General features: G+C 37.0%; 1 protein-coding gene across 1 annotated transcript; it reads right to left on the bottom strand.

Moving 5' to 3' along the window:
• Nucleotides 1-1,408: 1,408 nt before the first annotated feature.
• Nucleotides 1,409-12,332, bottom strand: LOC129280725 (muscle M-line assembly protein unc-89-like). Its single transcript, XM_064111900.1, has 4 exons — nucleotides 11,725-12,332; nucleotides 8,740-8,835; nucleotides 4,365-7,748; nucleotides 1,409-3,809 (listed from the first exon to the last, which is right to left on the bottom strand). The coding sequence occupies exon 3, from the start codon at nucleotides 6,255-6,257 to the stop codon at nucleotides 4,725-4,727; it is 1,533 nt and encodes a 510-aa protein (XP_063967970.1). The 5' UTR covers nucleotides 6,258-7,748; nucleotides 8,740-8,835; nucleotides 11,725-12,332; the 3' UTR covers nucleotides 1,409-3,809; nucleotides 4,365-4,724.
• Between the last annotated feature and the right edge of the window lie 8,039 nt (nucleotides 12,333-20,371).

Raw genomic sequence — 20,371 nt, 5'->3', positions numbered from 1 at the left:
TCATGGCCCTTGGAAATCTCCTTTATCAGACAGCGAACCCCCCCCCCCCCCCCCCCCTTGGCAAGGGCGGAAATCTCTCCCCAAATGTAGAGGGACCAGGGGCTGGAAAATTTGACAAGCCAAAAAAAAAAAGCTATCACCCCAATTGTCGGGTCATTTCGACCAAAATAAATTTGACAAGCAAGCAGAAAAAAAAGGTTATCACCCAAAAAGTAAGGTCATCTCCTCCAAAATGCATGTTTTATTTCGATTTTGAATGATGTATTTCTTTCCATCATATAAGACCACAAATAGTAGGGGGACATTTGATGTTGTATCCCCCTACTATTTTGGGTAGGGGATGCGTCCCCCTACCCCCCCCCCCTGAGATTTCCGCCCGTGCCCCTTGGGGACGGGGGCTTGTCTTTTTTCTTTTCTTTTTGACGAAAGTCATCTTCATTTTAAATGAAGGTAACTTTCGTATTTTTTATGACTAAAATCACATCCATTCAGCCTCCCATACTTCAAAATGATCACAGTCTATAAAATTTTGTTTTGCCGTTAATATTGATACCTCTCTCTAATAACTTTATTTCCCCTTAATTTTGATACCTCTCTCTAATTCATTTCCCCTACCGCCTTTTTAATCATTTTAAGCCACTTTCTCGCTATTTTCTGCTGGCCTGGTTACCATTTCTACACCCTAAAACACGGAGTAAAATTTTACCCAATATTGGGTAGAAAGGGACAATGCATGTTTGCTGGGTTTTTTTTTACCTCATGTTGGGCTATTTCAACGTCCCTTTTTACCCAATATTGGATAAAGCTTTTTTTTTTATAGTGTATATATGGTAATCAGGGGCGGATCCAGGATTTACTGAAAAAAGGGGGCATTTGTGTACAGAAAAAATAAGCCCCCCCCAAAAAAAAAAAAAAAAAGTCTTCACTTCCAAATAATGGTGGTGTATGTAAAAAAAAAAATTACAAGCAAAAAATAAAAATCAACTAAAAAAAGGTCCTCACTTGCGTAAGCGCAACATATTTCCTAAAAAAAGTATTTGTATACATCTCAAGGGGGCGTGGGCCCGATGTGCCTCCACCTGGATCCGTCACTGATTGTAATCCCTATTCTCAATACACTATAAAAACACTGAGTAAAAAAATTACCCAATATTGGGTAAAAAGGTAACATCCATGTTTGCTGGGTATTTGTTTACCCCATATTGTGCAAAATGCATGTTTTAAGGGTAAATTTCAACGCAACTTTGCGTAGAATTTACAAAATATTTGGTATATTTTACCCGACCAACATGCATGTTCCCATTTTACCCAATATTGGGCAAATCTTTTTTAGAGTGTATAAGAGCTGACTCGCATGTTTTCCTTTACGAAACAGTACACATAATTCACACTCGGTAAAAAAAAATCATTACAGTAATTAAGTTTATTGCATAATCCCGTTTTGACATCACACAAAATAACATTCGCGAATTATACTCAACAATGATAATATCGGTTATACAACAGACAGTCACACCTAACGAAACTGACTCCAGAACGATCAAATGTATCACGTTACTACCAATGGCATACATCGGTCGGTTTGAATTCGGTTTCGTTGGTGGGACTGTGTCAAACGAACGTCAACAAAAAGTATTGAACTACGTACCCATGTTTACCAACCAATTCAAGATTCAACGGCAAAATAATAATAATAATAAAAACACAATCATGAATAGGAATGTTCTAAATTGGCTGCAATCTATGATCGACCAGTTTCGCTTTGCAAAATCACACAGAAATAAAAAATAAAAAAAACATATATATCATTTTCTCCTGTTGTATAATGGCGATTGTTCATGTATAGTCCGGTTTACATGGACATGCGAAAGTTTGCGAAGGGTGAGAATATTGAAACAGTTCATCTATCAAGTAGATGTATGCTTGTATATATCGGTCTATTCTTATTCATTTATTTATTTATAATTTTGATCGCTCCCGATAGTAAGTTAGAAAAAATAAAGAGATATTTCGTTGCAACAATCATTTAGTAAAGACATATCTATAAATGAAATTATCCGCTTTAATAAAAAAGAAAGAACAATTGTGTCACATTGAAATAATTCCAGGATATTTGATTAAATTTCTGAAATATTCATTGTTGATGTTGACAAAGTTCCTGCCTTGGGAGATATAGCCTACGTTTGTCTGGAATTACACAGTAAAAACAGGGTTGGAAATTTTAAACAACGTTGTTTAGTAAACAACGTTGTTTAAAATTGTAAACAGTGTTTACTAATTGAACATTACAGTCGTTGTTAAACATTTTAGACAACCACGCATGTTTATTTTTTTGAGATCTCATATAATGTTCAACACTAAACTTTGTTGTTTAAACTGTTTATACAACCACTTTAAGGTCATAATTATTGTAAACACCGTAGTATAAAACTTCTAAACAGCGTTTTTACTGTGTAAAGAGGCCTACCATATCGAAGGGGGAGGGGCATATGCATCAAGTGTCAGTTTCATGGGGCTCAAAAAGTGCGACATTTAATTAAAGGAATATGGAACGAAATATTCTGATGTGACCAATAAAAAAGGAACAGCGTCAGAAGTTAGAAGGGTGCGGCTTCAGCACCGTCGTCATGGCGTCAAACTGTTTGAAAGGACGAAAGTTTAGCGCTTTGCCCCTGACTATTATTTTTCCATAATGTGCGCAAATAATCGTATAATTATATAACAACAAGTAATGTTTTCATAATGAATTCAAAGTACAGTATTATAGTGCATGATATTGGTTTAGATATATTCCTCCCGAATTAATTAGATTCACACTTTTTTCTATAAATACACAGAAATGGAATATCAACAGGTTATGTTTTCACAATAAATTCAAAGTATTGTAGTACATATTGATTTCAGATTTATGCATATCTATCACACGAGTAAATGAGTAGAATTGACTATATCTTATAAAAGCACACACTTTTCTTTTATCAATTTTTTTTTCAAAAAAGTTAATGTGACAAATTCAAACTCTCTGATCAAAACGAATCACATTTTTCGAAAACAATTCACGACATCAACATTTTCAAAAATAACAAATTTGATCATCTGGCAACTGGATAATCACTTTTAGAAAAGTGCATGTATTTTTGCATAAATGTTATTTTGAACCAGTCATAACCTTCACTTATCATAACATCCTGTCCAGTGAATATAACCATTCGCAATTATCGATATCATTCGTAACCCGATTAGTAAAAAGTTACAATTTGTTTCATTGGTAACTTGCAGAAAATTAGCACTTATGAACATTAATAAACAGAGCTTGATCATTTCAAATTCATGCGCTGTTTATAAAATATCTTAAAATTATGGACCATTTATATAGCGCAGTTACCACAATAATATACTCTAATGCGCTTTACACTAATTTGCTGCCATATTGTTTCCCCGGCTGTAGCAGTGGTGTCAAGCATTCGAGGAATATCTTCCTACTGAGTACTCGTTCACCTCACCCGGGGACCGTTTCATTCAAGCTGTTCGTAAGTTAAGAGCGACTTTAAGAACGACTGGTAATCCTTTCTTATGGTAAATGGTATACACCTAAACGTTCATTGGCGAGGGTTTTGCGCATAAGAAAGGATCATCAGTCGTTCTTAAAGTCACTCTTAACTTACGAACAGCCTTATGAAACGGCCTCCAGGGGTAAATGTAACACAACTTGGGTGAATTTCTTGCTGAAGGAAAACACTCCATGGGTGGGAATCGATCCCACGTCTCCAAGAATGAAAGACGAGAATCGTAACCACTACACGACGCCCCTATCTTTAAAGGGATGGTCCGGGCTGAAAGTATTTATAGTTTAATAAATAGAGTAGAATTCACTGAGCAAAATGCTGAAAATTTCATCAAAATCGGATAACAAATAACAAAGTTATTGAATTTTAAAGTTTCGCAATATTTTGTGAAAACAGTCGTCATGAATATTCATTAGGTGGGCTGATGATGTCACATCTCCACTTGTCCTTTTGTATTAATTATATAAAATTAGGTTTATTCAAAAATTTTCCTCCAACTAGAAAAATTGGATTGACATCTGATTTAGTGCATTAGATATTGTACTGCAACTTATTTCATTATAAGGGAGACATATTATTCACACAAGTATGAAATAAAGAAAAAATATGATTTTATGTAATAACATAAGAAAACGGAAAGTGGAGATGTGACATCATCAGCCCACCTAATGAATATTCATGACGGCTGTTTTCACAAAATATTGCTGAACTTTAAAATTCAATAACTTTATCATTTGTTATCCGATTTCGATGAAATTTTGAGCATTTTGCTCAGTGATACATATTTTCAGCCCGGACCATCCCTTTAAGCACTCTTCTTGATCTGTAGCCCTACCCTTGTGAAAATAACGTTGTCACAAGTAAGTTGTATAACGACTAAAGGGATGGCCCCGGTTGAAAATATCTATATTTAAATAAATAAAGTAAAATTCACAGAGCAAAATGCAGAAAATTTCATCAAACTCGGATAAAAATGGCGAATTTATTGAATTTTAGAATTAATCATATTTTGTGAAAACAGTTATATGCACATCGTCATGAATATTAATCAGGTTCAAATTTTCAGCATTTGCTTTGTGAATTTTACTCTACTTATTGAGATATAAATATCTCCAGCCTGGACCATCCCTTCAATCATGTCAAAATAACCCTAATTGTTCACGCCAATGGCATTGAAGTCGGGCAAGCACTGCAACTGCGAACATAGAGCCACTCCTCCACCATTTGATTTCTGGTTTTGTAATCGGTAGCCAAGCAAAACATGGGAGGCTCATCCAAGACGATCGGTTTAGGTTTCTTTGGAAGTTTCTCGGTAATGTCCTCGATTGGTGGGGGCTCTTCCTCCTTCACCGGCTCTGGCTCCGGAGGAGGTTCGGCTGGGGGCTCGGGGGACTTCTTCTTCTTTTTCTTCTTGCCTTTAACCTTCGCGTTGCCGCTCTTGCTCCGCGAGCTACCCGGAAAGTTCTTCTTCTTTCCCCCTCCCGACGAGCTCCGTTTGGGCGATTTTGTTCGCTCTCTTGGACTTATCGTCTTCGTGCTCGTGAGTTTCTCTTTAAAGCTAACTTTCTTCCCGCCCGTCGTACTCGAGTTGTCGTCGGTCTCGCTATTTTTCAGAATCGTCTTCTTACCCTTTTTCTTTGAAGATCCACTTACATCCGACATGGCGTCGGATCCACCTCCTTTCCCTTTCTTTCCTTTACCCTTCCCTTTCCCCTTCCCCTTCGATTTGCCTTTTCCAGATGTCGACATTGTCGACAGCGTTTCGAGTTTGGTCAGGGCTTCGTCGCGCGCCTTCTCGACTTCGGTGAGTTGTGCCTTGATTGCTTCCGACTCCGCGCGCGCGAAAGCCAAGAGTTCCTCTGCCTCCTTCCTCGCTTTCTCCTCGGCTATCAGCCTTGCCTTCTCCTCCTCTCGCTCCCGCTTCTCCCTCTCAATGGCTTCGATCCTTGCCTGCTCCTCCGCTTCGATCCTCGCCTTCTCCTCCGCTTCCAACCGCTCCTTCTCCTCAATCGCTTTCTGCTTCCAATACTCGTCGGGCGCTTCCTCTTTCTCTTTGTCCGTGAACGCCTCTCTGACTGAGAAAGGTCGAAGATTGTCTTTATTCGCGACCTGCATCCGGTGGACATCTTTCTCAATTGGCGGATGAGGTGACGAAAAGGGGCCCATCGCATGGGCTACTGCATACTTATTCAGACTTCCCCGTACAAAATACGTATCGAAACGTTCATTTTGTTGCACAAGTGCAGACGTACATCGCGTCGGTTTCACATTCAAGTATCGTCTACTGTCGAAAAATCGCATCGATTCCCGGTTTGCAGTACCGCCGGCGGTGAACGAACTTAAATCGTCGACAGAAACCGAGCGATTTGAAGTCCTTGATTTTATATTAGCATTGTTATTAGTGTTGTTATTATTCAAGTCGGGTTGAGTGGGAATACTGCCCGACATAGCACCTTCCTCTGCGAATTGTACAGTCCTCTCGAATAGACATTTCCCCAGTTCGCGTTGGAATTCAGATTCGAGATCGCGTACTCGTGGGATCATGAAGTTCGAATCAACGATGTATCCTCGCGATTCCGTAGGATGAACGTGTGCTGTTCGTAGCGGCATCGTCGTGTTCCAACTAGCTCGAAGACCCTTGCCGATACGAGCGCTCACGCTACGTGGCCGTTGGTTTGTTTTGGTCGTCATACTGAAGTCCTTATATCAATTAAATCGAATGCATATCAAGGAAGTCCTCATTCTGTCCACACCTTGTAAATCAGAGCAGATACGGAGTCTGTTTTCGAGTGCGTTGAAATGTTTGACAACATTTCGACTAAAAGCTCATTATCTTTTTTTCGATCGAGAAACCAGCGTTTCCTTCAAGGTTTCGTTGACTGATCAAACAAAGCCTCCTAATCAAATAGTTACGACGATCTGTCACAAGTGGCCGCGATTCAATTGATGTTTAACAACTCTATTTGTCTTCTGCATAAGGCACCGACCGCGACAACAGAAGAATTTTGATTAGATGAAAAGGCCCAACAATGGCCAAGGAAAACCTCCATCAAAGTAAAATATGCAAATTGAAAAATCCAACCGCTATTTGTTCTGGAGCTGTTCTGCTAATCCATGGTTAAAGTTTGTTGTCACTTATCCAAATGTGAGAACACTTAACACTTTCCATGAAAAAAAAAACAAGAAGGGTGAACCGTGGCTTGAGACGTTTCAGGAACATTCACATTGAGGACGATTAAACGTCAGTCTCACAAGAATCGCGCGTTTCGTATTTCCAAAAAACCGAAACCGCGGACGATATAGTCAAGTTAGGGCGCCAATTTGACAATGATTTTCTGGCTTGGGTGTTTACAAATATTGATCCGGCGGTTAAAAGCTCATTCCGAATCACAATCCTTGACCTTGAGCATTAATGATTGGTTGAATTGAAAGGATGACGTATCAATTCCTTATAATCAATCACCGACGTGTCTCAAGTACTCAATCGCACATGAACAACTATCTGGAATCATGACTTTGACCATCAAAAATAATCTTCCATCCGAATTTTCCAAAATTCGCGGGAAAAAAATTGGATGAATCCGGCAACTGAAAATCCCTTTTAATCTGTCCATTGGCGTCCCAATTATACAGGAAGAGTCGTAGAAATACGCAAAAAATGTGGAGACGACTTTATATCGCAGCTCAGAAAATCCGAACCCAAACTGTTTTTTATAACCTTGTCTGAAGTATTTTCAAAGAGGTCTTCATTCACTTCGGTTCTTATAGAACATCGTTTCGAAAGGATTAAAGTTTGCGCGAAGTATTAACGACGTTGTCCAACCAGATCTGAAGTGCTTTCCAGCAATCATTCATTCAGTTAGTCATTCAGAGTCCTTTTTTCGTTCACGAACTGCTTGTCCAGGCGCCTTGTATTTTTCGTTTCTTGAAGAGTTACTGAACCAATTGGTAACCCATGCCAGAGTCTTTCTCGAAAATAATATACCTCACCGGTCGCAACAACTCTGGAATCTTTTCACCAACTACTTCGATGAAAAGCAGCGATTCTTTAGAAAAAAAATTAGAAGACGGATCCAAAGACAGGGAGCTTCGGTTGTAACATGAACCCTCGAAGGTGGGTTTGTGTTGTGGGATTCCCCCTTTAGTTGAATAATCTCAGGGGAATCGGTCGGCGGCTTGAACCTGTCAAATGAAATAGAGAATGATATCATGATAATTACAATTTATGTACTGGTGCACAGATCAATAAATCATACATTACATTATTGTAAGTATGGGCGTACGCAGTGAGTGCAAAAGCTGTTTCGAAATTTTGAAGGAAAATAAACATTGCAAATTTTTTACAACGATCCACGTAAGGTATGCATCAAATCTGTTTTTTTCGAGCTTGGTCGCTTCGCACACTCTCGCGTTTATGTTTTTGTAGAATTTACCATATTCTTGCCCCCCCCCCCCACACACACACACAAACACAGCATACAACCTTGATTGCAATGATTATAGTTAAGAGTTACGTACGAGAAAAAGCAAAACAGACTGACAGTAATGAAGTCTATGAACTTACAAAATGTAGAAGAAAAAAATAAATGCTGGCAAACGGCCTAAATACGTTATACAAAGAAACCAAAAGTAATAAACATAATATTTCCCCTTTTAAATGTTGGCAATTACATTACACGCCCTACTCATAAACATCGTTTTATTTGGGGGCATAATTTTCTTAACTGATGAGCTCAACTGGAGATGAATTAACACAATATTTTAACACCATTTTAAAGAAAAATACAATCTTACGACAGTTCCACGTAGAGAGCATGCATGCCCGGTTATTTCAAAGAATAAGGCGTCATAAATTATCACCAGGTCAACTCTCATCAACTCTCTCTCTCTCCATCTCTCTCTCTCTCTCTCTCTCTATATGTATATATATATATATATATATGTAATATAATTTGAAACGAATATTTTTGGTATGTTTTCAAAAAAAGTTAGATATGGCAAGATTCAGATTTCATATACACCGTCAAAGAAAACATATACATTTATCTTTTTTTCTTCATTTTTGCTTTTCAAATTTATATCAGCCCCAATAGAAAAATAAAAATAAATTTAAAAAAAAAATCGTTCCCAGTGCCCTGACAATTAACCCCTGTAACTTATGCGTCCTACTTACGAGGAAGAGGTAGAGTGTAGGGGAAAGCCCCCGTTGTCTTGAAGGATCTCCCTGTTCCTTGAATATTCTCTTGAGGATTGTGTTGGTTTCCCAGGCCTGTCAACAAAACAAAATAGAATACTTTAATTCTCATGATATTGATCAGAATTCCGATGAAGGGTGGGAGTGCAGAAATAACATTAAAATTAAATTTGTTTTAAAAAGTCCATTCTACAATATTGTTTTAAGGGTTTATGTTTAATCGAAATTACGATGGTGATTTCTGATGGCAGTGGCGGTGGTGATGAAGATGATGGTGATGATGATGATGAAAATTACGTTGATAGTGATAATGATGGTGATGGTGATGATGATGATGATGAGGATGATGATGACGATGGTGAAGAAAATGATGTTGATAGTGATCGTAATGAAGATGTTGATGACGACGATGATGATGGTGATGATGATGATGATGATGATGATGGTGATAATGATGATGATAATAATGATGATGACGATGGTGATGATGATGGTAATGATGTTGATGACGATGATGATGACGATGATGGCGATGATGATAAATATGACGGTGATGTTGGTGATTGTGATGGTGATGATTGTGATGATGATGGTAATGATGATGGTGATGATGCCGATGATGGTGATAAATTATACAGTATACACTGATCATGATTTTAAAAAATGGCAAACTTGCAATGCATAATATAATCATATTAGAGTACGACCAATTTTAACTCTTCAGTTCAACTACATGCAATCAAGATTTCGCGAAAATCCGAAGTATCTAATGTTTACTACATCAACATACAATGTACTATAATATAACCCAATCAAGTGAATTTAAAAAATCACATTTTCTCACATATGCAGCCAAATTGTAAGCCTATACGGCACTGGTATTGACTTTGATTTCAGATCCATCAATCGAAAAGCAATGCCAATTACCATAATAATTCACTAGCCAATATATGCCGATGATATAACACTTCCCCACGATGAATATGATTATACCTGCCAACTGATGCGTCAATTTTGATATCAACAAATTCTACTGCTTTTATACAGCTCTGCACGCACGCCAGAGCTGATTATTATACACCGCGCATCCTTTTTTGACAAAGAGATCCCGAAAACAAATTCATTTCATTTCTAATCAGGCGTGAAAACAAATTCATTCATTTCTAATCAGGCGTCTCTATGCGGTTCAGTCACGCCACGGGAAACAGGTCCACATCGATCAAAGCTATAACGTTATTTCCAATGGAATGTCATCGGTGAATTCGGAGTCATATTCCGTAGTGTGACTGCATTTGCATGGGTATCGCGACACCTTACAAACGCGTAGAGCTCGATTGTATATCACGTTCAACGGGAAAATTAATTCCCCAGTGATATTGAATGTATGTAGGCGGGATTAGCTATGGAGGAGACACGCAAATTTCGCAATGGTGGAGTGTTATCATAATTATATTGTTGTCATTTAATTATGGTCGTATATCTGCCATTCAATTTTAATTGGTGGTGTGCGTAATTGAAACGTGGTGTTTCTTTTTATACAGAAATATAGATACAAACACATTTATACAAAATAGTTGTCACTTTTAATGAATACGATGGGATTTTTTTTTAATCTAAAACGATACTTTTAACATCCCTTAGTAATCATGTATAGGCCTAAATAAGATCATAAGGGGAAAAAGCATTTATAAAATTTGACATGTATAGAAAAGAGTATCAGGAAAATAGTGTTTCTATAGTACTACTCCTTCCAGCGTAAAGTAAGAGTATCGAAATTTTTTTTGTATCTCCAGTAAGAATATTAGTTTACTTTGTTTTTATAGTGCCCCTTTAAAAAAGCCGTAAGAAAAGAAATTTCATTTTCTACTTTAGTTCCTGAAACCATGCCCTGTTTTGCATCCATCAATGCAGTATACAACGTTGCAACTTTTCATCACATTTTTAGTTTCACATCAGTAATTTTAGAATATTCAAACTATGTTTAATTGCAATTTATAAGTATTTTGTATCACGGTATTTTCATGTTTCAAAGTGTCATGGATAATTATATATCCCCTTTTAAGATTTTGCGAATACTGCATGTAGCTCTTAACATAATATAATTTGACGATACATTTTTAGTGTTGAAGATTAAACTAGTGGTAGAGGCAAACTGGCAAGACCCACTCCAACCAAAACTATTACAAGTTGCAATTTACATTATTTCCAATGACATACCATCGGTTTGTTTAGAGACGGTTTCATGTTTGTGACTATAGAGGGTCGTGTGGTCTAGTGGTTAGAGCATTGGACTCATGATTATAAGGTTGCGAGTTCAAATCCCAGCTCTGCCATTTCCTCCACTTTAAGTTTAACCCCAAAAGGCCGGAGAGTAATTTCTGTCGTCTATAATGGTCAGCCACTTTGACTGATTTACCGAGACGTAAAATGTGGATGCATGCAGTCGAAAGTTGCTTTGCCCAGTTCCTACTGCAGTTACGTCAACAGAAGCACGAGACTGAGAAGAAATCCTCATATTCTCATTGAGAATGAGTATGACAATAAACCTCGTTTTACGTTAATACAGCAAACTGAATGTCAATGCCAAATTAAGTATACGCTGTGTAGGCCTACTCGTAACATCTATATAAGAAATGCATTTGACAATATCATCAAGATTGATAATAGGCCTATTCTGTTTGTACTTTTTGGTGCTCCAGTTCATTTTTCCTGGCTTTGATCTGTAAACACATAAAAATGGATATTCATTTTTTCATTTTCGAATTGCCACCGCTCAACCCAAACCCCTCCTTTTTAACCATATTATAACTGCGCCACCGCCAATCCTAAATTACATATACAATAATGACCTTATACAAGTAAAATCCCACGTAGAAACATAAATGCAATTCATTTCAAATTCAATACGAAAATGTCCCCCAAAACGTTCAGTAATACGACGAGAACATCGAACATATAACTTACCACTGTTTTTGCCGGCAGTTAATGGTTACAAAGTTCGCTCCAACTTTTATATCCAGGATATCGTGACTCGTAAAGTACAAATAGACCGTGCTCAGATCATCTTATTCCTCTAAGATACATTATTTTGGCAATAAATCCGCAAAAATAAGCAGTTAAGAGGCGAAATACCCTTGGCACATAAGGCAGTTCCGCAGTTTAGGGAGAGCATAGACCTTCTCACTGCCGTTCACTTCGGCAAAGTTTCGTGCACGGCGGTGCTGACGACGAGCACTCAGTCCCGCATGTATCGATTGATGTGCGGAGGTTTTTTGAGTCACTGATCTGTGACCCTTCGCTTCCCCGTTGCTAGGCGGTTGCTATGCAGTGTCGTCTGATTATAACCTGCAAAACCGTGCTACGCCCACCTCGCCTTATCAATTTGGGGTTTCGAATTTGTGGACTTAGTTATCAGTTACACCGCTCGTCGATTTACAAGCAAAAAGACACTTTGGTTATGATAAAATATGATGAAACTGGGTTATTCATTGACAGAAATTTGTGGTAAACTTCAGTCTCGTTTAGAAGTCTGTATGGCGCGTTCAAGCGAGGATAAACGGGACCCCTTATTTGATTATCCTCGCCGTAACAATAGGCACTAAGGGACAGGGGCAATTGTTCACTACCCTCCAAAAGCCCCTTTAGCCATTTTGCTGTTTTGTCCCGATTCAGTATTGTTTGAACACTTTAAAGGATGTTCTAAAATAGTCTCTGTATCACTACTTGAGTTTAAGGTTTATTATGTTGGGGACCATGTTTGGGTGTCAGACAGGGGTAACATGGATTAAAGAGGATTAATTCATGATACATGCTTTGTGAGCTATTAAATGGTAAGCAGCCGAAAATCAAATTAGGCACGGTCTATGAATGGTGAATATGGAAAGAAATACTACAAATAACTAATAAACCAACAACTACATAAATAATATTAATAAAACTGAACCAAACCGCCGGAGGTTACGGGGGGGGGTCACGTGTAAAATGCAACGTTTGTACAATTGGAAGTATAAATTGAAAGATGGAAGATCAGTACCTGGTATATAGGAACGAAATATCTCAGTTTCATGTAATGGCTTCATACGGTGATTAAAAAAAAAATCCGAAAATTAATGCTTTTGCCAATCAAAAGTTAACTTCGAAAAAACTTTTGCTGGGCAAAAAATGTTAACTTTTGGGACTACTAGTGTTATATCCAGACTATTGCAATATTGTATTTGTAATCATATTGTGTAGCATTAGATGGTTTAAAGTAACCCCCCTCCCCCCCCCCCCTCTCTCTCTCTCTCTCTTTCTCTCCTTCACTTCTTGTAACTATACACGAATCCCAATCCGGGCAGAGATACATTCTGATTATTCAACGTTTTAAATTAGAATGTCGGAGAAATGATTGTCATGAAAATATAAAACAAGACTTAGTAAAACGGATTCTAAACACACACAAAAAAACTCATCTTCATAACACTTATATTTCATCTTTTACAAAAATACATTTGTTCCTGCTTGAATAATTATCGTGAATTGCAAATCATTTTCTATTCATTTTATTCCATATAGCCCTATTTTATTTTAATTGCATGATAATTGCAATTATATACCGTACAAGGCTCTTTTGTTGAAGGACACCAAGAGATATAGTTGGGACGAAGGAAGATGGATGGTAACAAGAAGAATTATTTCAGAATCTTCAAAGCGTATATAGTTAACGATTTAGTAAATCTCTGCGAAAGCATGACTACCAGCAATGGCGTACCTGACATATTTCGTCAGGGGGGGGGGGAAGCGACAAGGATGAGCAAGGCGGGGGGTAGTAGGCATGGACGTATAGGCACAATTTTTTTCAAGGGGGGCTGATAATCATTGCCCAAATATCAACTTCACAGTTTTAAAATAATATTAAAAAATGATAATTGCGAGCGCGAAGCGCGAGCTGAATTTTTTTTAGAAATTTAGACCAAACACGATACATTTTGTGCACTTACTTATGAATAGGATGGGTATCTTCCTTAATAAATTATGCGAGCGCGAAGCGCGAGCTAAAAAATTTGATATTCCTATCTGGACACTAGACATTCTAAGCAGTTTTACAGGATGGGTATCTAAACAGCTAAAACTTTTGATATTCCGACTTAAGAACTGGATATTCTAAACAATTTTAGTAACCATGAACAAATTGGTTTCTAACTGAACAATTAATTGGTGCGAGCGCAAAGAGCGAGCTGAAAATTTTAGATATTCCCCCCTAAAAAGTGAACATTCTAAGCACCTTTTTTTTAAACTATGAACAAGATGGTAGTTAAAAACAATTAATTGGTGTGAGCGCGAAGCGCGAGCTGAAAATCTTTGATATTTCGACCTGAAAACTTTACATTCTAAGCACTTCATTTAAGTCTGAACAGAATGGAATTTTATGCGACTGCGAAGTTCGAGCGGAAATTTTTGATATTCCGACCTAAGAACTTGATATTCGATCTAAGCAATTTTTGTAACCGTGAACAAATTGGTTTCTAATTATATATTTTTGATATTTTTTATTTCTTATATTCCGACCTACAAACCGGACTTTCTAAGCACTTCATTTAACTATTAACAGGATGGATAGTTATGTGAGCACGAAGCGCGAGCTGAAATTGTTGATATTCCGGCCTAAGAACTGGATATTATAAGCACTTTTTGTAACCGTGAGCAAATTGGTTTCTAACTAATCAATTGACGCGAGCGCGAAGTGCGAGCTGAAAATTTGTGATATTTCAACCTGAAAACTAGACATTCATCTTAGGTATCCAACTAAAAAATTGATGCGAGCGCGTAGCGCGAGCGAAATTTTTATTGTTATAATTATATTACCTAAAAGTTGTTCTCTACTTTTTTCCTGTCCTTGGTCAGCCCAGTCCGTCATCACTATCGGTACAGAGAGCTATAAAGTCGCATTGCGTAAAAATCACAATCTACCGATAAAAGTGTACAGTTTAATTGACATTTACCGACAAAGATGGTGGAACTAAAAAACCGAATCAGTTGGAACAGCCCCGTGTGCCCGATAGTGTATCATATTTTCCGACAATCTGCAGTCCAGTTTTTGTTTTCCCTTTCTCTTAAACTCTTTCTTCTTTTTCCCCTTCCTCCTTTTTTTCTCTATTTCCTTTTCCTCTTTTCTTTTTCTTTCCCTTTTTCGCTTCTAGTTTTTGCTTGTGACTCGTCAGGAAGGGGCAGTATGCTCCCCTGCCCCCCTTAGGTATGCTAGTGACTATACCAGTCAACTTCTGTAATATTGGAACAATAGATTATACTCGAGTATAATTCGCACTATATCAAAGCTTCGGACGGGCTTTAAGGACAAAACAGTTAAATAAAGACTCGATTAACTCCCCTCAGGCGATCTTGACGATTCTATTCCTGGATCGAAATGAAGAAAGAACAACCAGATACATAATATATGACCCCCACTTTCTTAGCACCGTATTATGAGGACCATTGTCATCGTAAAGCCTACGAAGGGGTACCCGTTGTCCCGCCTGGTGCTTCCCCATGAGTTTGAGTTCATTTATCGATTAAGGAGTGCTGCGCAGGTGGGTGAAAGGTTTTTATCTTTAAGGGGGCATAAGCAGATTGAAGAAAAACAATAATTTAAGAAACCAACGCAACTTTGTTCCAAGTGAACCAGATTGACTGAGATATGGATTTTGTTAATTTGTCTGAGTTCTTTTTTTTTGGGGGGGGGGGGTAATCCTTATTCCGGCATAATTTGTAGGCCTATTCACTTTCTCTTCTAGCTATTGAGGATTTCACTTTAGTTCATATTTTCTTGTATGCATTGCTTTGAAATGATTATAATTTCCGTCGTGTTATATATATTTGATTTGATTTGATTTATTTATTTTCACATTCCAATAACAAAAGTATATACAAGTGTAATCATTTTTTTTCCTAGTATAACATAATAAGCAAATGACATAATTAATAACATATGCATATATACAATCTAATTGAAATATATTTATACCTGAGAAATTTCTTTTTTTTAATTATAAAAACAAATAGCAGAAAAAAAAAATATATATACATATATCGACATAATACATTTTGAAATGTGGGAGACCTTCATCTTAAGCTTAGAGCGTGAAATTGATAAAGGCCTCAAAGGAAAGGGGAAGGAAAGTCACATATTATATATATATAACACGACGAATATGAATATGATTTTCCTGATGATGCCCTATGGGCGAAAATTTAACTTTTCTCTCTACGGTTGTTTTATTCACCTTGTATTTTGTTACTTTTTCATGTTCACATTTACTATTACCTTGTATGCACCGCTTTGTTCGAATTACCGATAGATATTTCATTTAATATATTATTGATGTTTTTAAGAACGGTATATCATTTTTTTGTCTTCTTCTTATTATCATTATTATTCCTTTTCTTCTTTTCTTCTTCTGTTTTCTTCTCCGTTGTCTTTTTCTTCTCCTTCTCCCTTTTCTATTCTTCTTCTTCCTTTTCTTCTTCTCCTCTCCTCCTCTTCACCTTTCTATGATTCCTTTGTAATATTGCATTGATGCTTCTGTTTAGGTTAACATATTTTTTTCATATATATTGTTCGTTAAACACTGGTTTTAAAATGTTTACTATATGTCAATTGTATATTATGTTCCACACGGCCCCAATGGAAATCAGTCTGTGAACTGTTTGGGCTTTTTAAACGTGTATAAATAAAATCAATCTTATAATCTTATCTTATCTTTATCTTATATATATATATATATATATATATATATATATATATATATATATATATATATATATATATATATATATATATATATATATATATATATATATATATAATATATATTTATATATGGTGTTGGTGCACGAGACGTGGGCGATATGTCTCATATGCAACGAGGCTATACAAGCATGGTTGTGAATATGTTCAAGAATATAATATCAGCGAGTTAGCGAACCGACTGATCTTGAAAGGGTACTCCAGATTGAAAATAATGTGATTTGAACAGAAAGAGAAAAATCAGACAAACAATACACTGAAAATTTGATCAAAATCGGACAAGGAATAACAAAGTTATGGCATTTTAAAGATTTGCGTTATTCCGGTGAAACAGTTCTAGGCAAGCCATGTATTCATGAATATTCCATGAGCAAACTGATGATGTCATAATTATTATCTCTTGTTCTTTTGTATTTTATTATATGAAATTAGGTTCATTCAATATTTTTTCCTTCAAGAACTAAAGAAAATTTATTCAAAACTATTTTAGTGCATTAGATATTTATTGCTGCAACTTATTTTATTATAAGGGAGACATATCATTGACACAGTGCATGAAAAAAATGAAACAATTGTGATTTCATGTAACAACATTAGAAAAAAGAAAGTGGGATGTGACATTTGTGACGATGTGCATACAACTGTTTTTACAACATATTGCTAAACTTTAGATTTCAATAACTATATTATTTGTTATCCGATTTTGATGAAATTTTGAGCATTTTGCTCAGTGAATTCTACGTTATTTATTAAGATATAAATATTTTCAGCCCGGACCATCCCTTTAATCATGTCAAAATAACCCTAATTGTTCACGCCAATGGCATTGAAGTCGGGCAAGCCCCCCCCCCCCCCCCCTTCCGCCACTGCACCCGACCATGCCCGCCCCGCAAGATAGAAAAGCTATCATATACTCGTAACATTTCTACTGGGGAATAAAGAATTTGAATATGGACATGACACATTGACAGCGTGACAACATGACTGTCTGGGAGCACATTATTTAAACAGCATGACATACTAACACGAAAGTCGGACCACCCTTGGGAAGAGTGATGTTTAGGGGTAAAGACATTGGCAAAACGGAGATGAGAGGGGGAATGTTATGGGGGTAACTGGTCGATGATTCCCCCCCCCCCCCATTTTTACTGAAATAAAGTGGCGAGGGGTTGTTATTTGTACTTAATTGTTGTTGATATTGTTCGGTAAAAACGAAAACATATATAAAAATTATATATTTGATTTTGCCAGCGCCATAATGAGGCTGCGATGAATGCAAGGAATGCTCCCCAGGGAGTGGAAATTGTGCACTTTTCGTGCGGGATTGAAATGAATCCAATGACCGGGGTAATAATATGCTGTAACGCGCTTTGAGCCATTCTGGGAAAAGCGCTTTATAAAAATTGGATATTATTATTATTATTATTATTATATATCATAAGACCTCTAGTATCTATCACTGAAGTTTATACTTTTCCCGATCGTTGGTCGATGATTCCTCCCCCCCCCCCATTTTTACTGAAATAAAGTGGCGAGGGGTTGTTATTTGTACTTAATTGTTTTTAATATTGTTCGGTAAAAACGAAAACATATATATACATATCATAAGGCCTCTAGTATCTATCGCTGAAGTTTATACTTTTCCCGATCGTTGGTCGATGATTTTTTTTTCAATTTTTACTGAAATAAAGTAGCGGGGGGGTTGTTATTTGTACTTAATTGTGTTTGATATTGTTCGGTAAAAACGAAAACATATATATATATATATATATATATCATAAGGCCTCTAGTATCTATCACAGACTGAAGTATATACTTTTCCCGATCGTTGGTCGATGATTCCCCCATTTTTACTGAAATAAAGTGGCGAGGGGGTTGTTATTTGTACTAAATTGTTTTTAATATTGTTCGGTAAAAACGAAAACATATATATACATATCATAAGGCCTCTAGTATCTATCACTGAAGTTTATACTTTTCCCGATCGTTGGTCGATGATTTTTTTTTCCATTTTTACTGAAATAAAGTGGCGAGGGGGTTGTTATTTGTACTTAATTGTGTTTGATATTGTTCGGTAAAAACGAAAACATATATATATATATATATATATCATAAGGCCTCTAGTATCTATCACAGACTGAAGTATATACTTTTCCCGATCGTTGGTCGATGATTCCCCCATTTTTACTGAAATAAAGTGGCGAGGGGGTTGTTATTTGTACTAAATTGTTTTTACATTGTTCGGTAAAAACGAGAACATATATATATATCATAAGGCCTATAGTATCTACCACTGAAGTATATACTTTTCCCGATCGTTGGCGTCCTATTATCGTCCGATCAAAATGTAGCCCCTCCGAAGGATTTAATTTCGTATGAACGTTGAATTTCATACCATAGGCCTATATCCTTTTCTTGCTTCTTGCTGAATTGAATGTTGCGAAGTGCATCTTTTTAGATCCTTTGATTAAAAAATATCATAAAATCATAAATATATCATAATAATTTCTGAGTAATTTATACAAACTAATGTTGCGGTGTGCATATTAAAGTTCCGAACTAACTTAAGAAGTCAGAGATTCCAGCCCTTTGTCATGTCTTTCGGATGGCATGTTTAAGGGCGGCCCCATAATTATGATTGATACATTATGTCTTATAATATAAAACATAAACAAAAAACAAAAAACACACACATACACATGCATTGGTGCTATTTATAATCTTGACAACATTCCATCTGCTGGTCAAAATTAATGATTGCTTTGAGAAGAATACGGTTTGGATCCATTTAGATAGGTATTTTGCTTTTCGGCTTTGTTACTACCTGTTTGCAAGTAACTGGTGCGTGTGGTCCAGTGGTTAGAGCATTGGACTCATAATCACAAGGTTGTGAGTTCGAATCCCCACTCTGCCATTGTCCCCACTTTGATAAAAAGGCCCGAGAGTAATATCTGTCGTCTATAAGGTCAGCCACTATGACTGATTAACCTAGACGTAAAATGTTTCCTAGGTAATTGGTTATATACCAGCTTGGCGTTTACCAGCAAAATGCTGTCATGTCGAGTTCCTACGGGAGTTACCATAAACACAAACAGAAACAGAAACTCGAAACTAGCAATAATAATTTGGGTTTGATTTGTTTCAATAAAAAAATAAATATATATATAAAAAAAAAACTGACAGCGAACAAAAATATATGTAGGTCAAAGGTCACTTCCCTTTTCGGGAGCAATTTCACGTAAAAAAAATGAGGGGAGAAAATATTTTGAAAAAGCCATCAAAATTCTCTCAGAGGGCACTTGCTCCGCCCCTCCTTCTTCCTCGATCAAGGTTGTTCCAAAGACTTCCTTGACAGTAGGCCAAACGACCTTTCCCTCTTGTCTCCCCCTTCGTTAGTTGGAAACATGCCTCCTTACATCTATTGCAATGCTATACCCCCGCTCTTGAAAACTTGACACTTTAAGGCGTATCTAGGTCCACGTTAGAAGAGAGAGGGGCAAAGGTGCTTGCCGAGCATTCTTTACTCAATTTTATCGATACGCACCTGTTCATGTTAAAGAAGGGGGGGGGGGGTCAGATGGTTGGAATTTGTAGAGTGACATATGTAATGCATGCGTTTCAGCGCGGGGGAGGGGGAGAGTCAAAAGCCTGTAGGAAGCTTGCCCCGGCCTGTCCCCTATCTCCAAAATCGGGTAATCACCGGATTTTATTAGAACACAACAGGCCGCCTATTTCAAACAGTGTTTCCAAAGGGCACTTCGGGAAGTGTTTCTGTCCGAATGATGCCCGCCCCCATCGAACCACAAAATTCTTCTTGGATCCGCCCCT

The sequence above is a fragment of the Lytechinus pictus genome, chromosome 17, assembly GCF_037042905.1.
Source record: "Lytechinus pictus isolate F3 Inbred chromosome 17, Lp3.0, whole genome shotgun sequence".
NCBI lineage: Eukaryota > Metazoa > Echinodermata > Echinoidea > Temnopleuroida > Toxopneustidae > Lytechinus > Lytechinus pictus.
The sequence above is the reverse complement of the archived record's forward strand: the minus strand, read 5'-3'. Positions and strand labels throughout refer to the sequence as shown.

What these genes read in the sequence shown, in the direction of transcription:
- LOC129280725 (XM_064111900.1), bottom strand. Translation starts at nt 6,257, where the DNA reads ATGACGACCAAAACAAACCAACGGCCACGTAGCGTGAGCGCTCGTATC.